We start from the raw sequence: 25,246 nt of genomic DNA on the forward strand, positions 1-25,246 counted from the left end.
TACCTTATGGTTTTATGGTCTAATGAACTGGGGTGCACAAAGGCTGCTTTGCTTCTGGAGACTACAGTGACTCTTAACTTCTGTATTACAGCTGCAAGTTGTCATATTAGCAACACTGGTACATTGGTTTTTTGCATTTTAATGCCTTTTTTGCGAATGAAATTTGCCATTGTTTGGCCTTTTTGATCACCTAAAGGCTAAAATACATTATTTCAGTATCGTCCTCGAACATGAACTATGTTTATATTTAATATTTAAGTCTCTTTGACAAAAGTTTAAGAAGTGCCCAAAGAAGCACATAGGGTGTTAATATTTGAAAATAATACAATGGATTCCAGTTAACTGGGACACATTAGGACCAGTACATTTCTGTTCCATTAAGCAGTTGCCCCAATTAGCTGAAGTTTCATGGAAATAGTTAAAAAGATATAATAAAGACAAGCTACTGTTTAACTTAGTAAAAATTATGTATTTAAATGAAATGCAGAACAAATTGGAACACTACCAATAGCATGCAGTACTATAAAACTGAATTATTTCCTAATAAATGCCAATGGCGAAATTCATCCAGTGCACATTGCAGTGTTCTTTTGATTGACTGTAAATGAACAAAATCTGCATAGACACCTAGTGCACATAATGCTCTACTTTCATACAATGCTTTCAACAATTGCATCCTCCAATTCTTCATTTTCATTATAACATTCAAGATGATTGTCAATACCTTCAAGTTCATCTTAGTTCCTAATCTGAAGTAGTGAAATATTTGCACTTTCACTCTTGGCCATTTTTCGTATCTCCAAGCCTGAATGCTCACAACCGCTGTGAGCTCTGAATTGTCTTACTACTTAGTTCTTGCCAACCAACAGTGACAAAGATCAATACTCTTTGAACACAAACACAAGCAGCTGATGCTATTTAAAAACTGTTCACTCTAAGCACGGCGTAGTGTCTAACAGCCACAACAAGTGCACGTGATTGATGGTAGTTCGAATGTTCAGCAGTGGTTTCCTGTCCCATTTAAGCAGAGTAGTGTCCCAAATAAATGAAGGAAATCCCGGCTATTTTCTCAATTAGTTTTTTGTTCTTTAAGAGTTGTCCTAAATAAGCAGCAACCTTGATTAATTAATGACCCAATTAATTGGAATCCACTGTATTCTGTTAACCAAAAGTTCTGATCTTCCAGTTTTAATAGGACTATAAGATATAGGAACAGAATTAGGCTATTTGGCCCATCGAGTCTTCTCTGTCATTTCATCATGGCTGATCCATTTCCCTCTCAGCCCCAATCTCCTGCCCTCTCCCCATAATCTTTCATGCCCTGACGAATCAAGAAACCATCAACCTTAAATATACCCAATGGCTTGGCCTCCACAGCTGTCTGTGGTAACAAATTCCACAGATTCACCACTCTCTGGCTAATGAAATTCCTCCTTAACTCCATTACAAATTGATGTCCCTCTATTCTGAGGCTGCACCCTCTGGTTACAGACTTTCCCCACCAAAGGAAACATCCGCTCCACATCTATTCTATCTAAGCATTTTTAACATTCAATAAGTTTCAGTGAGATCCCTCTCATTCTTCTGAATTCCAGTGAGTAGAGGCCTAGAGTCATATGATAAGCCTTTCAATTCCGGAATCATTTTCTACATAGTTGTCTCCCTTTATCAAGTTCCCTGGCCTTGGGCAGTTTGCACCATTTCTTTGAATCAGGGTCAGCTCTTGTCATTTTATCTTGCTTCCCTGCTCTGAAGAAGCAGATATAATTGTTAGGGTGATGTGGATCTCTTTCTCCATATTAGATGTATTTTTGTGCTACCACATCCAGTCTCCGTTCCTTATACAGAAAAGGAATTTCTTCTTATGGGTGCTCTTAATATTCTCGGGACATCCTCGTATGTCAGAGTTATATAGCACAGAAGCAGACCCTTCGAGTGAACTGATCCATGCTGACTATGATTACCATCCAAACAAGAGGAAATCTGCAGATGCTGGAAATCGAAGTAATGCACACAAAATGCTGCAGGAACTCCACAGGACAGGCAGCATCCATGGAAAAGAGTAAATAGTCGACGTTTTGGGCCACGACTCTTCATCAGGACTGGAAAAAAGAGATGAGAAGTCAGAGTGGTCCCAATTACCCACATTTAATCCATATCTTTCTAAAACTTTCCTATCCAAGTCCTTAATTTCAAAAAGATGTTATTGTATTTGCCTCAACTTTCTCAGGAAGCTCATTCTAAATACTTAATACCCTCAAAAGTTATGCCTCAAGTTTCCCTTCTCACTTTAAACCTGTGCCCTCTGATGCTTCAGATCAGATAAGTTTACCTTAGAAGTGTAGCTATTTAGAATCAGCATCAAGTTTATAATTATTAGCATATGTCATGAAATCTGTTGTTCTCTGGCAGCAGAACGGTGTAATGCGTAAAAATTATGTTAGGTTACAATAAGAAATATTTTTAAAATGTGCAAAAAGAGGGCAAAGTGGTGAGGTAGTGTTCTTAGATGGCAGAAGAAAAGTAGCACCTAAAACATCGTGTGTGTGTCTTTAGGCTTCTGTGCCTCCTCCCTGATGGTAGTAGTGAGAAGAGGGGATGCTCTGGATGGTGAGGGACTTTTGAAGACGTCCTTGATGGTGGAGAGGCTAATATCCATGATGGAGCTGTCTGAGTCTACAACCTTCCACTGGAGTAACTCAGCAAGTCAGACAGCATCTATGGAGGGGGTTGATGTTTTGGGCTGAGATCCTTCATCAGGACTGGAAAGGAATGGGGCAGAAACCGGTGGGGTGGATGCTTGATGCCCAAACACTGACAGGAGTGGTGGTGGAGGCAAATATGATAGAGGCTTTTGAGAGGCTCTGGAAGGATTTTTTGAAAAGTGTAGGAAGAATGGATTAATTTAGTTAGGCATTTAGTTACCAGTTTAATTAATTTGGCATAACATGAGTCAGAATCAGGTTTAATATCACTGGCATATGTAATAAAATTTGTTTTGTTGCAGTAGTACATACATAATATAAAAACTTTAAATTAGAGTTTTATATATATAAAATGTGAAATGCAAAAGGAGAAAGAAGTAGTGATGTAATGGCCATGGGTTCATTATCCATTCAGAAATCTGATGGTGGAGGGGAAGAAACTGTTCCTAAAATGTTGAGTGTGTGTCTTCAGGCTCCTGTTCCTCCTCCTTTCTGGTAATAATAAAAAGAGGGCAAATTCTGGGTGATGGGGGTCCTTAACAATGTATGCTGCCTTTTTTAGGCATCACCTTTTGAAAGTGTCCTCAGTGCTGGAGAGGATAGTGCCCCTGATGGAGCTGGCTGAATTTGCAACTTTCTGCAGCTTTTTCTGATCCTGTGCAGTGGCCCCTCCATACTAGACAGTGATGCAACCAGTTATGATGCTCTCTGCAGTATATCTTTTGAAATTTGCTGTTGTCTTTGGTGGCATATAACTTATTCTCAAACTCCTAATGAAATATAGCTGCTGTCGTGCCTCCTTTGTAATTTTATCAATATGTTGGGCCCAAGATAGATCTTCAGAGATGTTGACACCCAGGAACTTGAAACTGCTCACTCTTTCCACTGCTGATCCGTCAATGAGGACTAGTGTGTGTTCCCTTGACTTCCGCTTCCTGAAGTCCACAATCAGTTCCTTGGTCTTACGGATGTTGAGTGCAAGGTTGTTGTTGCGACACCTCTCAACCAGTTGATCTGCCTCACTCCTGTATACCGCCTCATTATCACCTGAAATTCTGCCAACCATAGTTGTGTCATCAGCAAATTTATAGATGGCATTTGATCTGTGCCTTGCCACACAGTCATAGGTGTAGAGATAGAGTAGAGTCGTGGGCTAAGCATGTAGCCTTGAAATGCGCCAGTGTTGATTGTCAGTGAGAAGGAGGTGTTATTTCTAATCCACATCAACTGTGGTGTACCAATTTAGAAATCAGGGATCCAGTTGCAAAGGGAGATACTGAGGCCGAGGTTTTGGAGCTGTTCTATGTTTTAGATTATCTCTGCGGTGTCACCTGCAAATGCATGGGGAAGTGGCATAAGAAAGGGGGTGGTTGGTGGGAGTAGTGAGTGGCCCAGGGAGTCATGAAGTAGTCCCTGTAAAATGCTGAAGGGGAGGAGAGAGTAAGATGTATTTGTTTGTGAAATATTTTTGAGGATGGTGGGAGTGATGGAGAATGTCATGTTGAAAGTGGAAGATGGTGGGGTAGAAGGTAAAGACGATGAGAGCGCTATCCAAGTTCAATTCCCTGAGGAAATGGGATGGGCTTGGGAGATGGATGAGATACAATAAGGGTTTTCTTGTCAGTGGTAGGAAGGTATCCATGGTTCGGGAAGAAGACATTTCAGAGGAAGTCTCATTATCAAAGCAAATACAGCGGAGACAGGGAGACTGGGAGAATAGGATCAAGTCCTTACAGGAGGCAGGGTGAGACAAAGAGTAGTCGAGATAGCTCTGTGGATCAGTGAACTTGTAAAAGATGTTGTTAGCCAGTTTATCTCCTGAAACGGACGCTGAGAGATCCAGAAGAGGAAAGGAAGTGACAGCGGTCGGCTATATGAAGTTAAGGCATGGCAGCACCAAGGCAGTCATCAATGTCCTGAAGAAGTGGGAGTGAAACAAAAGATAAGCATAGCTAATGCCTATTACTACACCTGTGATCCGGAGGAAGTGAGCAGAATTGAAGGAGAAATTGTTCAATGTGAGTACATGTTCAGCCAGGCAAGTAAGTGTTGGTGGAGGGAAAGGGGTTGAGCCTCTGTAGGAAGAAGATGCAGGTTGGAGGTTTAAAGGGATTGCACATTCATGCTAAAGGTGAACCAGTGGTATCAGAGAGCTGGAAACAGTCAGAATGGTGAAGGGCATCGGAGCTGTCATGAATACAAGTGAGAATGGAGTGGACCAGAGGAGGACAACTAGAATCAAAGTGGGAAGAAATAAGTTGGTAGGTTAAGAACAGGCTGAAAGATTTCACCTCTGAGACCTTACAGATTTTACCAGATATTTAACACTTCACTGAAGCTCATTGACATCTGATTCAAATTTATTTTCAGTAATTAATTAAGCTGTAATTTGCTTTAGTTTATTCTTGATTTTTAGAGAACTTTTCAGAAATGAATGTTTTATTCAAAGAAAAGTGCCCTACGTACTCATAATTAGTTATACCGATGATAATAGGCAATATTGTATTCGTGGGTCCAATATTTCTGTGACCTTCAGTGAAGAAATATGATGGTTTACTATCATTGAATGTTATATTGGTTTACACCCACCCCTGTACAATATGTTTCTGTGTAGCTTGCTTTGTGTCCGAGACGGAAGAGGGTGAAAACTGTCCTTTACTGTAGGTCTTTAGGTTGAGAGTTCCCACTGAGCTGCTAATCAAAATGGCTACCCCTTCATACACAAAATGTTTGTTGAAACATTTATCACTTCTAATATTTACTGGTTTCATAAAGAGTCTCCTTACATATTGACGGCACATACATCCCATCCCTTCCCAATTCTTGTCTGAATCCCAAGGTCTTCCCTCCCCTTAATTTGCTCTCATTGGTCTGCTTCTTGCCTTGACGTCTTTTGTATCATATATGCTTTTATCATCTGCCCAATCTTTTGCCATCATAGAAAGAACCTTCAGAACATTTCTTCTAAAGTTCTACATATTCTTTAATGCTTTGTTTGGCTTCTTTTCTAAAGGAAGTTAGCATTTTGAAATTGATTTCCAGACAAATGAAGTTAATTTTGTGTGGAAACTTGCTCACTGCGTATTTTGAGCATTGTAAGCACTTCTGGTCTCGGTTACTAAGGAGGTGCAAAGGTACTGGAGAAGCTGCAAAAACAGTTTGCTTTCATATCAGAATTGAGAGAGAAAATTTGAGAAAGTATTGAACAGTTGAGAATATTAAGAAAGGTCTGACTATCTCCACAAGTTGGGGGTTGCATTCTGATATGTCTCTCAAACACCCAGGTTGATGCGAAAGATAAAACCCACGAGTGCATGATTGTCACCCCAGTATAGCATAACTCTCAAAGTGTTGCCTATGGCTGCCTTTCCCTCTGTGAAATGTTGCACTGAACATATTGAGCAAAACTGTCCGATAACCAGTCTTGGTGCTTTTAGTTTTTATCAAGTTCTGTTGCTCCTATTCTTACTTTATTGCTTGGACATTCTTAACTAAATAAAATTCAGAGGAAATAAACTCTACTCATTATAGAGGTTTTAATCATTGAGGTTGATTGCATCAAAGGGGCACTAAACAGGAAACCCATAGAGCACTCAGTTTTTTGGTATTTTGGTGGTCTCTGCTTTCCCCACTTCAAAAGACATAAAACTAGATACTGATACTCCCAATCCTTCTCTGGACCACCTGCAAATGGTTCCAAAGGCTGTGGAATTGCACAGCATATTTTGAGCTCTCAGTACACTGAAGCTATCATACTTCTATCATTTCTCACTTGACTGCAAAGAAAAATATGCATTCTAGCAGAGCTGGATTAATCACTTTAGTTCCTGTACCACTCCCACAATTGATATGGTGGCATGATATAAGGATAGTCTGTGGAATGTAGAGAACATTATGAGCAACATTTCTTACAAAATGTTCGTTTTTGTGGTAACTTGCCACATTCTATCTTACCACTAATATAACTTCTGTTATATTTGTTCAGTTAAATTGGATTTGCTGTGTTGAATTGGAACTGCCATGTGTGGTTTTCCCTTGGGTTGCATTTATATATCTAGATTCTTATTTTACCAGCAAGTTTACCTTTTATCCAGAGACGTAAAAGATGAGCAAGTATGTACGGCATATGATGTTACGTCATTCTCTCAGCCAGTTATCTTTCTGTGTGACTCTCTTGTCCCCTCTTTCTCGTTTATTGAGCCCTCTTATCGGACATTATAACTTGTGCCCTCTCTCTCCCACTTACACCCTGTACCCCATTCCCTCCTCTTCACTCCTTCACCTCCCCCCACTCCCCTTTCCTCCCTCCTCTCCACACCTTCATCCTCCCCTCTGCTTTCACCTTCCCCCTTGCCCCCTCATCCTCTCTCCCCTTCCCTCCCCTCTTGCTCCCTTCCCTCCTCTCTCTCCCCTCTCCTCTCTCCCTTCTCCCCTACCTCTTTCCCATCCGTATCCCCTCCTGCCCTCCCATCTCCCTCCCATCCTCCCTTCAGAACTGTCACTATCATCTCCCTCCTGATTTCTCCCACCAACTGACACCCATACTGTGACTGAAAACCCCTCCTGACAGCCACCTCACTTCTCTCTGCCCACTCCTGCCCTGACCTCCTCTTCCACTCTGCCTCTCATTCTCCCCACCCTATCTTGCTCCCCTCTCTTGCCCCCCCCATTACGCCTCTCTCACTTCCCATCCCCATTCTTAAAACCCTTTGTCCGAGGTACGTGTGCCCTTTGAGTATCCTTATTGCCTTTCTATAGGGCTGAGGAAGGTGAAGATATTTACAGGTTTATCCTTTGCCCCTTTTGCTTCATCTGCCAAAGGAAAGTGCCACCACTTGGGGTAGTTCCAATTATTAGTAGTGGCTAATGTGTTTCACTGAAGTGGCATCTTAAACTACACGCTGAATAAAACATTAACTTCCTCACCCAGTCCCTTGTCCTGACTCAAATCGAGATGAACAGCTTTATTGACGAAAAATTGTTACCGACCCACTTTTATCATGAGGCAAGAGATTGACTATTATTGTGTCCAGATTAAATGAGAGAGTAATGTTACCCCTGCTTGATTGTGTTGTAATTGGTCAGAGTTATGTACAGGTGCATTTCGTAATATTTTCAGTAAATTAATTTTTTTTCTCTTTGCCTTTTATTGACGTACGTTTAAAGGCCCATTAGGGCTTCCTTTTTTTCCTATGGAAATTGCAGCATGTTAATTTTCACACAAATTACAGCAATAGCAGGTATCTCTATTTGATATATTGTAACAGGAGCAATCAAAGATAATTGAGTGCCTTTCAGATGGAAACTGGTGCATTCACTTCAATTCAAAGCGAGTCCATTTATCGCCTAATCGGTCTTTAAACAGTAAATTTCTGGAACAAAAATTCTTGTCATAATTTTGCTTAAGTGTATTTGGAAATCACAGTCCTTTGAGCAAGGATAATTGAAATCAAATCCCTTTCAATGGAGATGACATTTCTACATTTTCCCAGTTGAAATTAATTTCAAAAATTGAGCATGAATATCGTCAAATGGCAGGCAATTATAGCTTTCAATGGGAAGAAATTATGCGCACAAAAAAGTGGAGACATCAAATACTGCATCAGCTAAATGTCTTTGTTTCCAACTGTGTTTGCCTTGTAAAGATTTACATATTTTCTGCAGATATTGACTCATCATGCAACCCTGAGATGCAGATAGCCTCCCTTCTTTATTTAAGCCCATTAACAGTAACTAAAATAAGAACATTTTTAGCTTCAGAAGGACTGATTGGATTTTTTTAACTGCAGCTGCAGAAAGTGTAGGCTTTATTCAAGCTATTCACTCAAAATGGGATTTGAGGGCATGCTGAAAATGACTATCTATTGTAAATACACAGGTCTTGAAAGTAATTTTGATGTAATCATACTGCCTTTTAGAACTAGATCATCAATTGTTTCAATAACCAAAAAAAATGGTGTTACTGAAACATATTTCATATGTGCAATTGACTGGCCAGGGGAGGGCAACAGGTCATTTCCTTTATTAAGGTCTGCGCAAATGTTATGAAGAGGAGAGTCTCTTAAGAAACAATTTCACAGCTGGTTTGCTCCTTACTCACTCAAGCCTAAAAATGTGCTGAATTCCTGGTGAAAAGAGAAATAGATGTCACTTCCAAACAAAGACAGGTGCTAAACTGCAGGAGATGGAGAGAGGTAAAAATGGTATCCAGCTTTAATAGCAAAAGCAAATGTTAGCTAATGGCCCGTTCTCAGGAACTCGTTAAGTCATCTCTAAGCAACCAAAAGATAATTGACACCATTTATTTCTGCTGGTATGTTTTCCTCAAAGTGGCTTGCTTTATTTGATTGAATTTAGTTCCTCTTCAGGGTGAAAAATCAGCCCTCCCAATTTTTCTGTGTTTCAAAAAATAATCCAAATTAAATGGACAAAATATGTCAAAGAATTCTATTTGTCCCTGTTTGAACTGGTAGAATGATATGCTATATAGAGTTGGATTAATTATTTGACCAAGGAATATATAAGCAGAACTGTTTATTGGTGAAGAACTTCTAGCATTGAGGGGGGAAAATGTGAATTGTTTATGCTGTTGAGTTAATGTTTTCTAATTGACCTGACCGTTTTCTTTAAATACTTTGCTAACACTTGGTGGGATAGTTGCGCTGAGATAGCTGTTTACATCATTAAATCTGCAAGTTATTTGCTGTTGGATTTCAAGATTGAAATGCTTTATGGAAATTAAAGATCACAAAGGTAGAACAAAATCTATCTGGTTACAGTGATCGTACCTGCAGATTTCCTTTTCGACTATGACCAAGGACTTCAGCAGTGGAAGATATGGCACAGGCCAGGTGTAAAAAAAAGGCAAGGCAACATGCATTAATTGAAAATGACCCTTTTGACAGGGAAGTGCATATGTTGAGTTTTGATGTGCCTTGCATACTATGCATATAAAACACATTTAAAAGGATTTATTAAAAAAAAGCTTCATAACCGAGGCATTATTTTACAATATAAGAGATTGGATAGGCGTTGGCTAATTTTTTTCTTATTAGGGGCACTGCAAGTAGCTGCCATTTCTGGCATCACTGTCAATATAGATTGTCAATGGCTGCTACAGCTGGCTGGCAAGAGCAGTTGTATATCCATTACCAGCCACAAAGCACTTTGCATTTCTGAATTGACAAGCAGTTATATTGACCTAGCGCTTATTATGGGTCAACAGCTGCGTTAACCAACGGAAGGACTGAGGGGCAATTAAAATGAATTGGCAAAAATATATCTTCCTAATTTACTCAAATTTGTTATTTATGCTAACATTGTATGGCTTCTATGGTGACACTAAACAGAATGGACCCAATAATGGCAATTAACATAAAAATATAATGGCTAATCAAATTGACAGCAACTGTTTCTCATCATCTCGACACACAATGCATTATCAAAACAAACTATTATGAAGGAGGCAATTTCACTGTTCTATTCAACCAGCTGCATGTGTGCAGTCAGGGAGATGTGTACCGTCAATTACTGCTGAATCTGAAACTAAACAAATAACTGAATCACTATCCTTGGGTTTTTAGATGAATAAGTAATCACATTTTTGACAAATAGTACAGATTATCATATTTGTCAGATGATGTGAAAAGAGCAGTTTGCTGAGAACACATTCCTTTTAGTCGCAGAACCCAATCTAAACCTAGTTGTGTGGTTAAATATTAGTTAAAAAGTATGATGGCTGGGCTAATGGAAGCATAGGAAAGTAAATTGGAACTGGAAATTTTCACGCCATTAAGTTATAAGTAATGTTCTAGTATTGTAAACAAGGGTTTTATAAAGTGATCTTGGAATTTGAAATTGCAGTAGTCATATTAATCTATCATTTTCTCTCCACCCTTCCCCCTCCAGTATCCTGATAAGGCCCTGTACACCCAGCTGTGCTATTATCGCTACATATTTGACTGGGATTATGCACTGGAAAAGGTTGTCTCTGAGCAGGATAAAGGTAAGGGGAACATGAAAATAAAACTGTGTCCTTCATTTAATGGGGTTAGTATAGATAGAATGAGAAAACACATATGTTACACTTGGCATTGGTCTTTATTCGTCAAAGGTGGTATTTAAACATGAGTTTGGTCTGATGGATTCTCGATCATTTTGGACTGATGCACAAAATTTGCCACATGTGACTTTTACTTTCCCCTGATGTTTTTTTTCATTGACTTATTAATACTGTATGTGTGAAAGCAACATTGGGAGATGTCTATTACCTATAAAACTGAAGTAGTGACAGGAAATGCTGATGTATATAACAAGCTAGTAAGCATTTGGATAGGAATAACAAATTGAGATTTATTCCAGTTGATTTTGACTCAGGATTGTATTCCCTAAAATATTTCATGCGACCTAATCTAAGCACTATTTAATATACATATAATTAAGGGGATTAACCGTCAAAGTTGCCCTTGTCAGCTATATGAACAACACAAGGACACGATCAATCTATTGCACAGGAGTTCATTAGATGACATTCGTTGACTGTGTTATGCAGTGGATAGTGGCTGATTTTTATACATTATTAGATTACCTTTATTCTGTGTGTTGGTATGTTTATTGACCAAAATCCTTAGCTGAGATGGGATTGACATTGTTTTGGTAGAGGAAGAGTCTTCCTCCCGAGAGTGGTAAAAGTTCTCCCTAATTTCAGTCCTAAATGTACTCGTTGTAATTTTAAGATAATTCTGGTTTGTTTTGGATTCCCCATCCCTGTAGAAGGGATATCAATATGAAGTCTTCAATTAAGTAACTAATAAATCCTTTAAACTTAAGTTGTATAAATCATACTAATATTTATCTTCAGAAATTAACCCTTTAAGGCCTACATTAAGATGCAAATTTTACTGATGCATAAAACTCTTCAACAAATGACTTTTGATATGCAGTGTATTTAAAATGCAAGAAGCAGTTAATGTGCCGTGAAAGTCTCTCAATTGTGTCCATCTTGGTTGAGAACATCCATGTTTCTTCCTTCTGTTTTGTGCCTCTTTAGATTATATCTTTCATATTAGTTGCTCATTTTCATTTCAGAAAATGTATCAAAGAAGGTTCACACCAAATAGAGTTTGAGATTTAGATTTTTATTCAGGCATGTTGCTCATCTTAGTGATACCTTAAAAGCATCAGGTAAGTAAGTCACCACTAATATGGCTGGTCTAGATACATTCCTAGCTTGCTGGTATGCAGAAGTGGAGCTTTAGCAATGGTAATGCTGCTGACTGGCAAAGATGAGTGGTTGCACTCTTGATGGAGGTGCAATAAGAGTAGCACATTCAACGTGAAAGTCTAACCACTTCTGCTTGCCATTGTGGGCAGGTACTGAGGACCAGCAAAGGAAACTTGACCCAGTTGCCTTCAACTATAGTCATTTGTATTTATCTTGTTTCTGGTTATATTTATGCATCAGCTGAATTCACATGAGGAGAGTTCCCTCCATTGGCATCTATTTTCCTAGGAACTCAATGTCATGCTTGATGAAATATTGCTTTTATATCAAAGGGACCCCTTCCATCTAACCTCTGGAATTTCCCTCTCCTACCCATTTTGAATTATGGTTGTAATGAAATCTAGAGGGAAGAGATCCCAGCTTAACCAAAACTAAGCACATTGCAGGTTATTGCTGAGTGAGGGTTGCTTTTAATGTCACTTTTCATCACTTTAGTGATAATTGTGCAGAAGTTAAGAATTGGCTGGATTGGATAGATCTTTGTTAATCGAGAAAAGTTGGCCCTTGCCACTTTTATGGATAGTTGACAGTATCGTTACAGCAAAATGTAGCTAAGACTTGGCCAGTTCTGGATTACAGCTGATACGTCTGCTTTCTTCTGCATTCAGAAGTTTAAGAGACTACTAGACAGGTATATGGAGGAATTTAAGGTTGGGGGGGGTTATATGGGAGGCAGGGTTTGAGGGTCGGCACAACATTGTGGACTGAAGAGCCTGTAATGTGCTGTACTATACTATGTTCTATGTTCTATGTTCACTTACAGGGCTCAGCCATCATTGAGAATTGGGATGTTCAAATAGATTTCATTCTGGCATTTTTCTCTTTATGTCTTCCCACTTTGTATGTAGAATGTCGGAATTTCCAGAATTGGACATCCGAATGTCACTTTGTTTTCAGCTTAGTCAATTTTCTGTGTTGTAAGTCTTATTTGTTTGTTGTGCTCACATTCATACATGTGCAGAAAGTGGTCCTATACCAAACTGGTCCAGTGATTAGAAAAACAAGATTTGATTCAATTAAGTAATATTTGCATCCTTCATGTTACTTACAAGTTACTTGGAATTTATGAGCACATTATTAGACATAACCAAAGCATTGAAAAAAGAAAACAAAGTTCAAGGTAAATTTATTGTCAAAATACTTTTTTGTCACCAGGTACAACTGTGAGATTAATTATCTTGTGGGCAGTCAAAGTAAATACATAGGAATATAATAGAACCAATGAAAAATGCACACAGGATGAACAAGTAATGTGCTAAAGACAAATACAAAAAAAGGGGGGAACCAAAAATGATGAATGAATAATTAAATAAATAAATTACAATAAGTATTGAGAACATGAATTGAAGTGCATCCATAGGTATGGGAACAGTTCAGTGATGGGGTGTGTGAAGTTTCTCCCCAGTTCAAGAGCCTGATAGTTGAGGGGTAATAATTATTCTTGAATCTGCTGGTGTGTGTCCTGAGGCAGCTATACCTCCCTCCAGATGGTAGCAGTTATAAGAGAGCGTGGCACGGATGGTGGTGGTTCTTGATGATGGTCGCTGCTTTACTGAGACATCGCATGATGGACTGGGCCATACCCACTACCTTTTATTGGCTTTTCTGTTCCAGGGTATTGGTGTTTCCATACCAGGCCACGATGCAGCAAGTCAGTGTACTCTGATTCAGCCAGTGACAGTGGTTTCATCAGCACGCTTAAATATGGCTTTGGAGCTGTGCTTAGCCACGCAGTCATTAGTATAAACGAGTAGTGCAGAGAGCAAAGCACACGGCATTCTGGTACACCTGGGTTGATGGTAATTGTGGAGGAGATGTTGTTGCCAGTCCAAACTGACTGGGATCTGCAAGTGAGGAAAGTAATCAGGGATCCAATTGCACAAAGAGGTATTGAGGCCTAGGTCTTGGAGCTTATTGATTAATTTTGAGAGGATGATAGTGCTGAATGCCAAGCTGTAGTCAGTGATGAGCATCCTGATCTATGCTTCTTGACTGTCAAGATGTTCCAGAGATTGAGTGAAGAGGCAAGGAAGTGATATCTCCTGTTAATCTGTTGTGGCAGTCGGCAAATTGGAGAGATCCCAACATCGGAGAGATGAGCCTTTTTTTGAATTGGTAGTGAAATCCACCTTACAGTCTAGCAGCAAGAGGCCAGTGTCCAGGACTAAATCCCTTGGGCTAAGCATGGTGCTGTGGCATACAAGCATTGCACTGCCCAATGGCACAGTCCTCGTAGTTTCCAGATGTGTATGGATGTGGGGAATATCCTTTCATATAGCTGCAAAAACTGGATCAACCACATTCTCAAGGAAAAATGGTAACTGAAAGAACTCTAAATCATCATATATGAATCTTAATATGATTTGGGAGAACTTGTTTCTTGTCGACTGACTTGTGATTTACTGCAAAGATGATGAGTGTTCCACAGGCCAACACACCAATTACATGTTAGAGCAAATAAGTTTTGAATATTTGGGTGGGAGATTAATTCATTTTCAACAGTCCAGTTTGTGGTTTTGTTTCAGCATCTTGTGCTGACCATGAGTGTCCTGCACAATCCCTAATGCTATTCGCCATATGCAGAAAACAAATGACTGATAAAATGTAGGAGCTGCACCAGGTCATAGTGCCTCTCAAATCTGTTACACCAATCAGTTAGATCAGCTCTTGGTAAACCTAACACGGGTTGTTTTTAGCAAACCTGGAATCCATGCTTTAAGAGTTGTTAAGCCAAGAGTTCATTTTGTACACCCTTACAGGCAAAGAAATCCCGTCGAACAAGATAAGTAGTACAACCTGACCTGAAAATATATTCCTATTCCGTCGTTGTCACTAGATCCCTGAACTCCCTTCCTAATAGCACTGAAAAATGTATTGACAAGAATAATTACTTCAAAACCTGGCTCACCATTACCACAACAATTTTCTACTGAGGGAAAGAATCTGCTTTCTAGCAAATTAAAATTTAAAGTTGCAACTTATTTGTTTATAAACTGTTCGTGGGAAATCCATGATCAGTTAATTAGCTCAGTCAGAAGAAATCAGTCTTCGAGTTTGGAATAGTATAACAACATTGTATGCATGCGTGTTTTTTTACTCCCCTTGTTTCCAGTACATGCAAGTTCTGATGCAGCAGTCATCTTTTTTTTAGTTTTCCGATCATTGTCAATGCTTTACTGCTCCTTATTTTTAGAAAAAAAGAATCATTTTCAAGCACACAAACATAGGAATTAGGAGGAGGAGGAGGTGTCAGCCCCTTTAGCCGGTTTCACTATGCACTAAGGTTTTGGCTAATTTGACTGTAATTTTAGCTCCGTGTTCTGGATTACTCAAGGAACTTTTCACTCCACTTTCTTATGAAGAGTCTGTCCTAAGTCTCCACTTCCACTGCCCTTTGAGGAAGACTTCCATAGACTTGTGATCCTCTGAGGGAAAAAGTATTTCTACATCTCTGCCTTAAATGGGTGAAACCCTGTTATTGAACAGGAATCACTAGTTTTGGATTCTCCCCAAAAAAAAAGAGCATTCTTTCTACATTCAATTTGTCAAAATCACTCAGGATCTATTATGGTTTAGTCAAGTTGCCTCTCACTTCCAAAACTCCAGCCTAGCTTCTCCAGCCTTCTCTCATAAGCAACCAGTTCAGTCCAGTTATTAGTAGAATTGACCTTTTCTGAGCTGTTTTTAGTACTTCTCTATTATTTCTTAAATAATAAGAGCAGAACTCTACAGAATGTTGTGGGCTGAATCAAAGATCGTGATGAATCGGCATATAGGAGGAAAACTGAAAATCTGGCTGAGTTGGTGCCATAACAAAAACTCAATGTCAGCAAGGCCAAGGAGCTGATTATTGACGACTTCAGGAGAAGGAAATCATAGGTCCATGAGCCAGTCCTCATCAGAGGTGGAGAGAGTCAGCAACTTTAAATTCCTTGGTGTTATTATTTTGGAGGACCTGTCCTAGGCCCAGCACGCAAGTGCAATTACAAAGAAAGCACACAGCGCCTCTACTTCCTTAGGAGTTTGTGAAGATTTGGCATGACATCTAAAACTTTGACAAACTATCAATGTGTAGTGGAGAGTATATTGACTGGCTTCCTCATAACTTGTTACAGAAACACCAATGTCCTTGAATGGGAAATCCTACAAAAGGTAGTGGATGTGGTCCAATCATGGGTAAAGCCCTCCCCGCCATTGACCATATCTGCATAAAGCATTGCTGCAGGAAAGCAGCACTATCTTCAGGGACCCCCACCACCCAGAATATGCTCTCCTCCTGCTGCTGCCATCAAGAAGAAGATACAGGAGCCTCAGGACCATCACCTCCAGTTTCAGGAACAGTTGTTACCCTTCAGCCATTAGGCTCTTGAATTTCAGGGATAACTTCACTTATTGAAATATTCCCACAACTTTAGGATTCACTTTCAAGGACTGTTCATCTCCTGTTCTCGATACTTATTTATTTATTTATTTATTTATTATTATTTCTTTTGTTTTGTATTTGCACAGTTTGTTGTCTTTTGCACACTGGTTGAAGACCCACATTGGTGCGGTTTTTCATTGTGGATTTATTGAGTTTGCCCGCAAGAAAATGCATCTCCGGGTTGTATATGGTGATATATATGTACTTCAATAATGAACTTACTTTGTGTTCCATTTCTATTGAAATTAACAGAAAGAAATATTCTATTCACTTTCCTAACTGCTTTTTGTACTTACATACTCACCTTTTGTGAATCATATACTAGGACACCCTGATCTCTCTGCAATCTCTCAGCGCCTGGAAAATATTTGTTTACTACTTCCTGCTAAAATGGGTCAGTTTGTCCAGTCATACTTTATAGTCTTTTACCAGATCTTTCCTCAGTTGTTTATCCTATCTACATTCTTGTACAACTTCCTCATGTCCCCTTCTCAATTCAGTTTTTCAAGCTGTCTTTGTGTCACCAGGAAATTTATGTTCAACCATATGTTCAGTGCCATCATCAAAGTGAAATATGTAGATTGTTCAAAGTTGAGGTTTAAATTGGTTTTGTACTTCTGTGATTTTAACCTTCTGTGTAGCTTTCTACTCCTTCCACATCCACACCAAATGAAAGTCACTCACATTCCTCTCTTGCTAGTTATATGGAAGCATCACGATATTTAAAAGCTGGTTTTCAAATTTTCACCTTCTTTTCTTGCAATGTCAACAAGATGAAGGCAAGTGATGAACAGAAATTTTCCATTATCATCAGAATATTTAAGTTATGCTGTACTAAAAATACAGCAGGATTGCTGAGATTGATATATTCACATAATAACTTGAATAAAATTCGCTGCTTGCTAGTTTACTGCACTATTTCAAATCCTCATCTGCTAGCTAAGATAAGTAAGAACATATCTTGCAATTCTTAAAGATATTAACACTGGCAGTGAGGAGAGAGAGTTTTCCTAAACCATCTCCATCCCTTGCTCATGGCCTTTATTTGAAAATGTGTCTCTTTGAATTGTCCATCTGTCCTACGTGTGCATTAGCAAGTTCTGAACTTAACTTCCTTTATTGTATGTATTTCTGTATTAAAGCTCTGTAGGCTTTTAGAAAGTATGTGTGATGGAGCTTCCACTTATGCCTTGCATTTTATGAGTTGTTAGTTTCTGAAACTCCTGTTCAATGTAATCCAGTTGTTTTCGCCAGTACAGAAGCCAAGAATCTCTTCATGTGCACTAATTGTGATGGGCATCAGGGTAGTTTGAAGTGCAGTCAACATTGCTCATTTCATTGGCTGGAGTTGTCAGCATGTCTGTGAGGCGCTGTCAAAGAACAGCTTTTTTATAATTTTTTAAGAGTTTCAACACTAATATTTTTTTGTGGCAACATTTGTTGGAGCTAGGTTGATTGAAACAATAACACCCTATCCTCGTTATATGCGGGGGATACGTTCCTCGAAGTCAACGCATAATGCGAATAATTATTTAAAAGGATGCGTTCTTGAGGGCTTCCTAAATAGGTTTTATCTGTAATTTATTTACATTTTCATACCAATACGACACAAAAGCCGTACCACAAGGCAACATTTGTATTAATTTTCATCATTTTAAGGTAATATTCAACTTAATAAATCATAGAAAGTTAACATACTAGGGTGTACAGTACTTACCAACAGTGGCAGGCGTGTTCGCTCTGGGAGATGAGTGGTTGTTGTGGTGTCAGGGAGCTTTACAGGGATGAGGTGGATGGTTGTGTGTCGTCAGGATCATCAAGGACAGCAAGGGGTGAGGGAAGGCTCACAAAACTCTCAGTACTGCCGGCAGCAGGAGATGACACCGGTTTTGAAGAAAGTGGTGGGGATTGTTTGCTTGGCAGCATTTTGATTTTCAGCATAAATTTGCTTGTAGGGAAGAAGGCTTGACTGCAGGGAACGACTGAAATGCTGACTCCGTTCTAAACTTCAGTCCATGGCCATTGCCATTTGTGCCAAGTGTTCCACAGCCTTAAAAAATCCTGCCAGTTGCTTCAGAGTGGAGGACCTGACCTCTTTCTAGGATTCATCAATGTTGTTGATGGCATGTCTGATGTTGAAAGACTTCCACCATTCCCTCACCGTTGTAAACTCCCGGGATTTTCAAAATCATCTGTTGCTTGCAGCATCTGAGAGACAGTTTGCCGTAAAAAAAAATACGCCTTGAATGTGGATATCACACTTTGGTCGAGTGGTTGAATCAGCGATGTTGTGTTAGGCGGCAGGAAAAGCACTGTTATGTTAGGATGAATGCTGTCCAAATGTTTAGGATGGGCTGGCGCATTGTCAAGCAACAAAAGAACTTTAAAGGCAAGATTCTGCTCCCAGCAGTAGTGTTCAGCCTCAACAGCAAAATGATTAGCAAACCAATCTTCAAAGATTTGACCAGTGACCCATGCTTTCTTGTTAGCTGCCCAGTGGACAGGAAGCAAATTCTTACTCAAACCCTTAAGAGCACAGGGTTTAGTGAATGGTAAACTAAGAGAGGCTTCATCTTACAGTCTCCTTCGGCATTGGAACACACAAGCAAAGTCAATCTATCCTTTGCTGCCTTGAAACCTGATGCAGTTTTTCCATCCTTACTTATGTAAGTGCGTTTCAGCATATGCTTCCAAAAAAGCCCGGTCTCGTCTGCATTAAACACCTGCTTTGGTGTGATGCCTAACTCAGCTATCGTAGCCTGCAACTGCACAGGGTAGCGTCCCAGAGCTGTGTTACCTTCACCTGATGCTACCCTGTTTATAATTTCCAACTCCTTTTTCCAATTGTTAAAGCTTGGCTGATGGCCCAGGACTTGACATCGGATGCTTATAAGGCATAGTTAGATAGTTCAAGCACAAAATCACTGCATCGTAGGTAAAAACACAAAAGTTTAAGATTGCAAGATCGCACATCCGCGCATTGCCAAAACCAACGCAAGACTGGCGGGAGTAAGACTGTGAGGCGTGTGCATGTGACTTCTATTGGCGGGAAAGCACTGCTCCTCGCATAACTGTGAGTTTTGGACGCATATGAGAAGTTGGTAGAAATAGGTTCCTTGCATAACTGTGAATCCGCTTTCTCTGTAGACGCATATAATGAGGATAGGTGTACCCGTGGCCAGGACAAAGGTTATTAGCACCTGCCAAGGCATGAGTGATGTAGACACCCTAGCTCAGGCAGTGAACGATGGTGACTGGGGTAGGAATGTTGTTGAGTCACCCCTGGCATACCCAGGTGTAGATATGACAACATGGTGATCTGTGCATTTTGTTGAGAGGACACAAAATAATTCTTGGAATTAGCTTTCCATCCTCTAACCTTTCCGGTCACACCATGTCAGAGCGTTTCATCTGTTCTTAACTTGGCTTTGGTTAATTTGTATTTTGCTTGCATATTTTCAGAGTCTGTGTAGAAATCCTCCGTCCTTATCCATAGCTTGCAAGGTTGAGAAGGTTGAGAATTTGAGACATTACCAATTTGATTCCGTGTTAAAATGAGCTGAAGAAACATGAGATGTTCACAAATTTGTTAGGAGCAGTCACTGAGACACTAGTTAAATTCATTATTAACATCCATTACGGCAATGTACCTCTTTTTGATGAAAATAACGCAATTTCCTGTTCTTTGAGTGGCACTTCCTACCCATGGTACTCTCTCAGGGTAGCAACATTAGTGATGGAGTATCTTCAATTTTGGGCTTGGGTTCACAGTTCTCCAGGGTTCTAAGGTACCATAACCTGAACATTATACAGAGCAGTGGAAGGAACCAGGTGGAATAGCCATTTAATGTCTGCTGCCATGTCTTGATCCAGAGGAGGCTAAGACAACTAGAGGTCAGACCCTGCTCATCACCAAAACAAAATGAGTCTGGATTGGAAATTCCTACCACACCTCAAGGCAAAAGAAGCATCCTGCAGGGTGCAGAAGACCAAGGTTCAACAGAAAACCAGTCATCCAAGGAATAGATTGTACGTGCAAGATAAAACACAAGTTCCACCAACTTACATGATATTTGCATGTTTTTCAGCAGGATGTGAAGACATCCCAAGCCCAAGCACCCAAGCTCTTGTCCTAATCACTCATCCAACAGTAATGTAACTGATCCAGACTTGTCACGCCTGAGTGCTGAACATTGTGAAGCCATATGCTAACTTTTAAAAAAAACGGCCTCAAGAGTTGATGGTATCCCTTTCTCAAGCTCTAAAACTTGGCAGTTAGCCAACATTATTGTCATTTCTCAGGCCAGCATCCCCAGAATTAAGATCATAGTTACAGTCCATTGGGCAGATCACTCGTGTTCAAGTTCGCACTTCCAAAAAAGTCTATTCCAAGCTCTGTCATGGTGAGCGATTACTGGGTTTTCATAGGGAAAAGTATTGTGCTTTCTCAAAGTCCCTTTTCAGAAATGCAACATCCCTATGGGTTGCTGAGAATGCCTGCCCCATGACTAGTAAAAGTGGAAAAGGAGCATTCATGGACATTAAAAACCAAAGGTTCATGATGATGAACCAGACAGAAGTCAAATGAAAATGACCGTCACCCATTTGAACAAGCACATCCTGCCCTGCTTGTGGCAAGTTATGTTGGCCCCACATTGGCCTTATTTGTCATCATCCCAAGGTACTCACCAGGAAGAAGTCTGTGTACCTAAAACAGCTGATTTGTGAGAATCAAACCATTATCATTTTTTCTGGGAATGCCCCGTTATCAAAGACTATTGGAGTGGGATACATAATGCCTTACAAGACATATTTAAATGTGAAATACCCTTAGAGAGTAAAACCATATATTTTGGGTATATACCTCAAAAATGGTTGAAAAGAGATAAATATTTAATGAATATACTGCTGGTGGCTGGTAAAAAGACCCTTACCAGGAAATGGTTATCACAGGAGAGCCCAACTTTAAATGTATGGATGGAAATTACAATGGACATTTACAAAATGGAGAAGATAACAGCATCTGTTAATCATAAGTTGGAACAATTTGATTAATACTGGGAAAAATGGTTTAACTACATAACACCTCATAGGCCTGATTTTATTCTCACAAGTCAATGAATATGCTGTAAAAAAAAAGATCGCTCCTTACTTTGTACATAGTTTTCTTCTTTCAATTGTTCTTTCTTTCCTCCCCTTTCTATAAGTGTATACCTCAGATAAATATTATGTGGAGATTTGTGACAAGTATGATTATATGATATATATGTACAGTATCTGAAATACATCTTATGGAAATGTTTGTTTGATGATGAGCTTCAATAAAAATAAATTACAAAAAAAAAGAATAGTAATTAAGCTTTCTGCAGATTTAAAAGTGACCTCTTGTTTGTTCAGATCACTGAGTGTTCATATCTAGGACTTGGATACAAATCCAGATTCAGATAGTGAGTTTCAGGTTTTGCCTTCCTGGACTAAAATAAATTAACTCCAAGTCCAGAAAGGTACAGTATTACAAACTATGCAGCATATCGGTCTGAATTAAGAAAAATATATTGCATTAACTAGGTGCTTGCACATCCCTTACAATGAGATGCTGTTGATGTAACAAACACGAGAAAATCTGCAGATGCTGGAAATCCAAGCAACACACACAAAATTCTGGAGGAACTCAGCAGGCCAGGCAGCATCTGTGGAATAGAGTACAGTCGGCATTTAGGGCCAAGACCCTTCATCGGGACTCCTGATGAAGGGTCTCGGCCCAAAACGTTGACTGTACTCTTTTCCATAGATGCTGCCTGTATTGTTGATGTAAGGTTACTGTTGTGATGTAAGAAACAATATAAATATGCTTGCACTAAACATGAAATATTTATTTGCTTCTTAGTGCATTAAGGAATTCAGGACAAAGCTCATCAAGACTGAGTAATAATAGAAAGTGCTCTCTTACAGTATTACTGTCCTTCACTTTGAGCTTTCACTGGTGTAAAAATACTTGCCTGTTATGAATGTGGTTTATAATAGATAAACTTTAGTTCTCAAAATTAAAAGAACACTTACCTTATTATGAACCATATTTTGAAATGTACTGTATCATCTGGATTTCTGCATTTCTTTAAGTTCAAAGCATGAATGAAATGTTAATTTATAAATCATAAAAACTGAGACAGCACAGAAGTAATTATTTGAAAATTAAGATGTTATTTAAAATGGTATTTACAGTGAATGATTTTGAAAACATTTTGTGCTCAATATTGCAAAAAATTGAATTATGTTATTCTTAGCTTGTTCACAGTATATTATTCTGTGCAGCGATTCAACAGAGAAAAAAATAAAATAGCTAATGAGCAGAAGAAGCCTTGGTAAAATGTATGGAAATGAAGATCCTTCAGTTGGGAAAAGGAGCAATTAAAATATGTAATTGTAAAAGAATAGGACACACAAAGTATAGGGAAACAAATCAAATCAATTTATCTGTATTCCTTTGCTGAAGTTCGCAATAAAGCTGCTGTAATGAGATTCTTTCTCCGTCTTGAGGTACCCTGGTTTTACATACCAGCCCTGTATTTTGAATGCACTTTGGTACTCATCTCCTTGATGGAGTATAACACGAATAGCCTTTTTAAAAGATTGTGATTGGCACCCTGTTTTTGATACATGCAATCATGGTGCATGTTAAATTCAGAGGACTTGTCTAATCAAGAATTCAATACAAGAAGAGGTGGTAGCTAGCATATAACCCACTGTAATAAGTGAATATGTTGATTGAAAACAGCTTCTAGATTGAAGATATGATAGAGATTGTAATTGGGATGAAAGACGAGCATGATGGTGCTTATGTAGTCGAAATGGATCATATTTCAGTAATAGCAATTCATTTAACAAGGGCGATCTGGGATTCTTTTCAACATTCTTGGTTACTGATTGACGATGTGACAATTTTTAATGTGACAGTTCCTGTAAAATGGTGGCACTGAAGCACATGGTGAACTGAATAATTCGTCCTTGTCCAAGTGGGCAAACAATGACGTTCACCTTTCAATCGTAATGCAAATGATTGCCTTTAAAGTCAAGGTAGCTCGAAGTTGCTTTGTTCTGAATTTTACAATAATTATTGTTTTGGTTTTTTTTTCCTTAAGGTACATTTATTGTATAGTGCTTGTGGTAATATCACGTGTAATGATGTGTAAGAATGTGACTGGAGAGAGTTCTGAGCATGCGCAGAAATGTTAGAATGATCTGGAACATGGCTTGGTAAAAACGTGGTTTGGTTTTGTTACAGTAAATAAAAGTACTAATTCTTCCAGAGTATGATTCTTTATTGTTAACCCAAGGTACCTATAAATATAAGAACACAACAGTGCTTGCCCAGGCAACCTGGCGAAAATTGCTTGAGCAATGTATTATAATTATATTCTTTCTCTTTCTGCTTCTTGAGAGCAGCAGTCAGTAATTTTGTCCGGAGATGAATGCCTTTTAAGTTAATCAACTACAGGTTTTGTTACAATCACGCCATCTTTTCACAGCACTTAAGTTATTCCAGTTGTAGTGCTTTCTAATCCTCTGCTTTTAGTCCCTGTTCTCCAAATGTCCACCTTTGAGTCTTTACATTCCCCACATTGTGTTTGCATCTGCATTCATGGAGGCACCCTTGTTATGAAACCCCACTATACTTCATAATTCTTGTAGTCTCTCCACTGCCAGACCAGTTGTCCATCAGATGGACATCCTGCATCTAAACATGGGAAAGAACAAAGTCATTGAATTTGGCATACCAATAAGCATTACCCCTCAGGAGTGCCTGCATCTTTTTTCCCCAGCTCTCATCCTGGGTTGAAGGCAAATCCCATTCATTCCTGATTGTTTCTGACCCCAAAGCTTTCCTTATTCTTCCATGGATTCATCCTAATGCTAACAATCTTACTGCTGCCCTTACTACTTGCCTTCAGGACTTATCATTCTGATGTCCTTCTACCCATATTGCAGTCTCCAGCAGCAGTAGCACATTCTGCACATTTCCTACCTCACATTCCATTTAACTTCTTTTCTGAGATTGATGACAAGTCTGCTGAGAATTCTTGCCTGTGTGCTTATATTCCACAGTTCAGTCATCCTGCTTTTCTCCAGCAATGTAAGTGCTGCCCTCTCCTCAGTGCCTTTCTCCCTCTCTAACTTTTCTGTGTCCTCTCATTCTTTTCTCACAATGGGTAGCTCAGCTTACATTTGTCCATTGCTTTGAGATACCCTACCCCTACATCAAATTCCACTATCCCTCCCATCTCTGCTTCCAAAATTCTTCAAGCATTGCAGAAATTTACTTTTACCACTATGTCCGTATGGAATCTTGATGTTTTCTCCTGCTTCCATAGGGAACATTTCATCAAGTTTGCTGCTCTTCTTGTTTCCGTTTCTGTTGCCAGAATTGGCCACTGTTCTGTGTGAATATGCTAGGTGGGTATCACAGAATTCGGCAGCTGACTTTTAACTTTACTATTTCTAACTTTACCAATTTACTAGAGTATTGAATTATTCTTTGGACATTTTTGTTCAAATGTAATAACACCCTATTTGCTTGAACATGTGCAGAACTTTGACATATTGCTGTCTAGCTGCCTATTCAGTGTTTATGAAACAGCAGGGCATTGAGATACTGAACAGGTTTATGTAGGTTCTCTTCAAAAAGACATAATAAATGCTTTTTGCAGATTGCTTTTTCTCCCCTTCCATTGAAATTCTCTCTAATATCGAGAGATGCATAAATTTTTAGTAATTTATGTTTGCTCTGGCTATGTATTGTGCATTGGGAAGAGGAATTCAAATGGTGTATAGCTGCTA

The 25,246-nt window shown here is 39.2% G+C and overlaps 1 protein-coding gene across 2 annotated transcripts in view; it reads left to right on the plus strand.

Moving 5' to 3' along the window:
* Window positions 1–25,246, plus strand: part of pola1 (polymerase (DNA directed), alpha 1) — a 301,055-nt gene that overhangs the window by 230,521 nt on the left and 45,288 nt on the right. For both annotated transcript variants that reach the window (XM_063049905.1, XM_063049907.1), the window contains exon 36: window positions 10,614–10,710. In XM_063049905.1, coding sequence (XP_062905975.1) covers window positions 10,614–10,710 — 97 coding nt within the window. The remainder of the gene's footprint in view (window positions 1–10,613; window positions 10,711–25,246) is intronic.

Source organism: Mobula hypostoma, chromosome 6, assembly GCF_963921235.1.
Source record: "Mobula hypostoma chromosome 6, sMobHyp1.1, whole genome shotgun sequence".
In the NCBI taxonomy this organism is placed as follows: domain Eukaryota; kingdom Metazoa; phylum Chordata; class Chondrichthyes; order Myliobatiformes; family Myliobatidae; genus Mobula; species Mobula hypostoma.